We start from the raw sequence: 6,083 nt of genomic DNA on the forward strand, positions 1-6,083 counted from the left end.
CATTCAAAGTGTGCTTTAATCACGTGGCATAACAACTCGACTTTCATTCACAACTTCATTCTTTACAGTATTGCACTTTAGTGTCGGCGTGTATTGCACATACGCCACAAAAGTGTTTTTTTTTTAGATATGGAAGATTAGAAACACTTATTTTAAAGGAAAAATTAAAAGGGCCGAGCAAAGGTACTGGGGAACTTTCTCTTAACATTTTTACATAAGCGTTGCATAACAGAAAACCGCCCGAAGCGGTCAAAGTTGCTAACTTCGCGTCGCCCAGGAAGGGCAATGAAACTATTCCATAAGAGGCGAAGGAAGGCGTGTGAAATCTGTCAGGACCGAGAAAAAGCTGCTTTAATTACAGCTCTGAAGTAACTTTTCCAGGCTGTCCCCAACTCCCCACCCGCCCCCACTGCTTATCCTACTCCTGCTCGAGATCTGACTGTCTTTACCGTCTCGCTGCTCACAAGTTTTCAGACCCGGGGAAGAGGAGGAAGCGGCGGCGGCGGCAGGTGGACCCTCTTCCTTGACTTTCTTGCAGGACCGCTGCACCTTCGAGACCCCTTTACGTTTCCCGACCATCCCGGCCGCTATTTCGCGAAAGAAAACAGCCCGATCAGCCAACCCCAGGAGCGGCGGAGCCACGAAGGAGAACAGCGACTAGGGAGGCAGAAGCCCGGCGGCCTCCCGAAGATGCCAAAGAAGAGCGAAGCGTCTCTTTCGGACTTAGCGCAGGGCGGCTGGGTGGCCGGGCTGTCGCTCCGCAGCAGCAGCCCTTATAACCGTCCTCCGTTACTCCGGCTTCTCGCAGGAGACAAGCCAGACAGAGCCACGCCGGGCGCTCCGGGCTTTCCGCGGCACCTCCTCCCTGACGTCCCTTCCGTGCCGGCGGCTCCGGAGAACCTGCGCTGCAGCGGACCGGGGGCTCTGGCGGGGACGCTTGCCCTTGTGAACCACTGGACTACTCCGGATCGAGCTGACTGCGCTTCGCATCCCTCCGTTGCATCGGAGGAAGACCCCGCAACTTATTTCTCGGCTCCCTGGAAGCTTCCAAGAAGAAGCGTAAAAGCGCTCAAGCTTCACGCCCGATCTATGAATATTCATTCACACGGGCGGTTTTGAATCGGTTCAAAGGGAGATGCATTAAAGAACAGGAGAAAAACCGGAAACAGAGATGATGGCTTGTTTGTGTGTGAATTCAGCCTATGAATCTAATCCAATGTTTCTCAACCTGGGCGATGTTAAGATGGAGTAGGAGTTGAAGTCCACACATCTTAAAATTTGCCCAGGTTGAAAAAGAATGGTCCAGTCTACCAAGCAATTTTTTTTAAAAAAAATGCAGTATTATAAAGGCAAAAGAGCGGCGATTTCGATGAACTAACCCGGAAGCTAGACGTTACACGAACATCTATATCTCGTCTATATTTATGTACTCCGCTAGACGTTCGGTAGCCGTATCGGAATTGATATAAACTCTCGCGAGAAGTAAGTGGTCTGCCTTTGAAAAAAATGGCGGACGAAGTAGATCAGGTGGGTGAAACGACGGGCATGGCGGTTTGTCGGCCGCTGAATCTTCTAGGGATTTGGCCCTGTTGCGGTGGAAAGTGTGGCAAGCCTGGGGGATGGTTAACCAGAGCTTCAGTTTTGAGTTTTGAGTTTCGCAAAATCCTGGGAACGAAGGCGTCCGTGTTTCATTCAGCGACCTGCCTCTTGCGGTTTATTTAATCGATTTATATGGTCGCTCATCTCTGATACTGTACACGACTCTTACTGAAAGCTGCTTTTGGCTTCCTTTTTCAAAGCCTTAGCAGATGCAAACATATTAAAGTTTTGCAGTGGGTGAAATGCTATTTCATGGTTTCTGATCAAATGCCTTAAATCGGGGGGTCTTCAAACTTGGCCCTTTTATGACTTGTGGACTTCAACTCCCAGAATTCCTCAGCCAGCGTGCCTGGCTGAGGAATTCTGGGAGTTGAAGTCCACAAGTCATAAAAGGGCCAAGTTTGAAGACGCCTGCCTTAAATCGATGTTTCTCAAAATGTGGCATCCCAGAGGCCCGCAAAATCCAAATGATTTGGTAGTCGGCTTGAAAAATGATACAGTATTAAAATCCTAGCGGGCTATAGTGAGAAGTCGATAAAGATTCACAGTCATCCAGGTAGAGTTGTCTCGAAGTTAAGTCTGGGCAACTGGACTACTTCTCTTTTTGGTTTGAAACGTTCGCTGCTTATTCAAGTGTCCGTTTTAATTTTTGATGTGAATATTGATAAATATAACCTATAAGAACAATTTGGGGTTCACTATATTTTTTTAAAGTAGCAAGGGATCCTGAGGGAAAAAAACGTTTAAGAAATGCTGCCTTAAATCGTTCTCCATTACTATATTGGTCCTTAAACCTTGAGCTACACCTGGATTAAACCCAAGAGGCACCTTTTTCTGAAGTGTGTTGCTGTGATCTGAGTGTACAAATTTGTGTGGCTGCTGCATGGCTTTTGTGTGTAAAAATAATATGTTCTAATTTAATTGTACTTGTTGAAGAGTAGCAAGTTACTATACAGTATATATGCTCTCTATAAGTAGGAAAGCTCAGGCTGTATTTTATCTATAAAATCTCAATTGTATGGGCATTTCTTGATATATAACTTTTTAATTATAAAGTTATTGCAGTTAGTGACCTTCATTTGAAAATAAGTCATTATGAACTTGGAATATAAAACAGTAAAATAGCATATGACCACATAGTCTTTCTGTTTGGGATTGACAAGTATTATGGTCAAAGAAAAATTTAAATATATGTAATTTGAATAACACTGACTCAAAGTGTGTCAGCAAAATACAGACATTATTATGTCCTTTGATAAAATAGACTGGCTCTTTCTAGTGAAATATACATCCAGTCTTTTGTTTAATAAAGAGGTGGGGGTTTTTCTAACTTTTAAAAAGCAAATATTAATATACCAAATAAAATAATTACTAATGGGGGCTAAGTTGAGAGAAGAAGCAGTATACATTTTCTCTAATTTTACTTGCATTTTCCTGTTGATCCAGTCAGCACAAGTGAACTCTTGTCCCTCTGAAAGCTGATGAAAATTCACCATATTAGATTATGTTACAAACTATTACTTAATTTCCTCCCATTTGATTTCAGTAAACATTAATTGTCATCTGATTAGGGTTTTTTGAGAGGAAAGGAAAATTATCAGTAGCCAACATTTACCACTTATCTATATACAGCCTGCTTTTATTTTTATAAATAATTCAAGGTAACAAACATATCTAATATTCCCTCCTCCTATTTTCCCACAACAACAACCTTGTGAGATGGGTTGGGCTGAGAGAGAGTGATCTGTCCAAAATCATGCAGCTGGCTTTGATGCCTAAGGTGGAACTACCGGTAGATCTCATGGTCTCCTTGTTCTTAGCCTGGTGCCTTAACTACTAGACAAAATTGTCTCATGTTTCTTTGCTAAAATATGTCTCTAAATTGTTACATTTTGCAGCAACAAACCACCAACACTGTAGAAGAACCTTTGGATCTCATCAGGCTTAGTCTTGATGAACGGATTTATGTAAAAATGAGGAATGACCGAGAACTTCGAGGCAGGTTACATGTAAGTAAAATTACATAGAAGTGGGGAGGAGGGGCTGAAATTTTAAAGTACAATTCCTTTTAGCTTGAGGACTGCAAGAGGCTATTGAGAACCACACTCCAACCATAGGTACCGGTATAACTAGGGCCCATTTGCAAATGGTTATAAAGGGGTGAAAAGGTCACCTTTTTTCTGCAGTTTTATACTTCTGGTTTAAAGGTAATTTTTTTCTTAAAGTAAAGCAAATTATGAACAATGCTTATTTAGTAATAGATAATTGTGGAGAAAAAAAGTTAAGTTATAATTTATTATCAAATTTATACGCCACCCATCTCACTGTAAAGTTAGTTTGTCATGCAAGCAAAAATAGAGTCAGTTGATCAAAATAATGATGGCTTGTTTATCCTATTCCTGATTTCTATTTTCTTTTCTAAATATTTATTTCTGTTCTGTTCTATCTCTGGATTGGTTGGAGCTTTGATATGAGCACAAACAAGTTAAAAACATATACAGATCTTGAATCTCCATTTTTAAAATCACAGCTTTACACCACAATTGCAATTAATTAGCAAAACAAATAGAGGTTCAATGTATGGCCCACATGTAGAATTATAATCCAGAAAAGGTTTCCAAATTGAAATTCTGTGTCAGACTTGTTTTTAAATTGACTTGGATGCATACTCCCATAACTTAATTTGCCATCTTTTAAAGGAAATTACGTATGATTTCCAATAAAGGCACAAAGAGTCCTGACAGCTATTATCCTGTAAGAGCTACCTTAAAATAGATTTAAAAATCGAATGTTTGATAAAATATATTGAACAAAAAAATAGCTGGCAGGAAAGAAAATTCAGGTTTTAATATTTGTTTCATTCTATAATCATTTTCCAGATTATTGGGTTTTTTACACCATTGCCACCAATATATAAGAATAATTCAGCCTGATTATAGCATTTCCAGCAATTATGCATGGAATATAACTATAGAAATCAAATTTGCATAATAAAAGAGTTAGGTTCAGCAAACTAGAAAATTCAAACAAATTACTATATGTTAAAGCTGGAATTTTTATTTCTTTTTAATTTGTGCCACATAAATGATGCCACCAGAACAATATTTATGAACTTTTTTTCACTTTCAAAGGCATATGACCAGCATTTAAATATGATTTTGGGTGATGTTGAAGAGACTGTGACCACAATAGAAATTGATGAAGAAACTTACGAAGAAATTTATAAGGTGAGAATTTCTAATATCACTGATAATGATGTTTAATGCTTTAAATATTAGGACAAAGGGCATAAATTTATGATGTTACACTTTACTAATCAGATCATTGTATAATACAATTCAGTTCAGAACAATGTTGGATGAAAAATTAAATATATCTAGTATTCGTTGTGCAAATAAATTTTAATTGAATAATCTTGTTTCCAAATATATGAATTGTATTTAGTTCTGCCTTTATTTTTTATTTTTTTAATAAATAAGGTGACAAACACACACAATATTCCTTCCTCCTATTTTCCCCACAACAAGAACCCTGTGAGGTGAGTTGGGTTGGTAGTGACTTGACTAAAGTCACCCATTCAGCTTTCATGCCTGGACTAGAACTCTCAGTCTCTTGCTGTGAGGCTTCTTGCTTGATGTTTTAACATTAGACCACCTTAAATAGAACTAGTTCTACTGAGAAAAGAAGAGAAGTTTGGTATTCTTGAATGTAGTCTAAGCCTTGTTGCTTTTTCTTTCCACAGTCTACCAAGAGGAATATTCCAATGCTGTTTGTCAGAGGAGATGGAGTTGTATTGGTTGCTCCTCCACTGCGTGTTGGCTGACACTGCAGGTTGCTCCTTCACTGGGTTATTGGACTTCCAAGACATTAACTCTCGCTCCCTTTAAATATTAGGACTATCCCATATTTTACAGGAGAATTCCCAATCCTGATTATGTATTCCAAATGTTTACGTTTATTTGGCAAATAAGACTTCTTTTTTTTTTCCTCTTGGGGCATTTAAATCGATTTCATCAAATCAGTGGATTTTCTTGTTTAGTTAATACCTGTGTTCCTTATGTACATTTTTAAATAAATCAGTTCACTAATTTTGTACATGTGTATGAATAGTCTTCATGCTTGTTACAGTTCAATGTAGTGCATACGCATCAATATTTTTGTCTGCTTGAGTAAATGCTACTCTACTATTAGTTGAAATGCATAGATTAAAAACTCTGGGGAAAAATCATAAATGTCATCACATTTGATTTATATTTAAATGGAAGATAGCCACAAAAGGCTAATTCGGTAATACTCTTGAGTTAAGAAAGGGAACATTTTATCCAGAGTACTAAGGAATTTTCCAGCCCATTCAATATTCATATGAATGAAATATTTGTATGTGTTTGTGTCTATTGTTAATGAAATTATGGAAAGAAGTATTGTTAGTAAAATTGCAGCATTGTTAATAAAGAAGTAGAAAATAAAATTGACATTAGGAAAGT

General features: G+C 38.4%; 1 protein-coding gene across 1 annotated transcript; it reads left to right on the top strand.

The window, feature by feature from the left end:
- Window positions 1–1,487: 1,487 nt before the first annotated feature.
- LOC107299320 (U6 snRNA-associated Sm-like protein LSm3) lies at window positions 1,488–5,692 on the top strand. The gene is made up of 4 exons (XM_015828682.1): window positions 1,488–1,527; window positions 3,498–3,608; window positions 4,731–4,826; window positions 5,342–5,692. The coding sequence occupies exons 1-4, from the start codon at window positions 1,507–1,509 to the stop codon at window positions 5,420–5,422; spliced, it is 309 nt and encodes a 102-aa protein (XP_015684168.1). The 5' UTR covers window positions 1,488–1,506; the 3' UTR covers window positions 5,423–5,692.
- Window positions 5,693–6,083: the final 391 nt, after the last annotated feature.

This window comes from Protobothrops mucrosquamatus, unplaced genomic scaffold, assembly GCF_001527695.2.
Source record: "Protobothrops mucrosquamatus isolate PMUCROS unplaced genomic scaffold, P.Mucros_1.0 scaffold4797, whole genome shotgun sequence".
Taxonomy (NCBI): Eukaryota; Metazoa; Chordata; class Lepidosauria; order Squamata; family Viperidae; genus Protobothrops; species Protobothrops mucrosquamatus.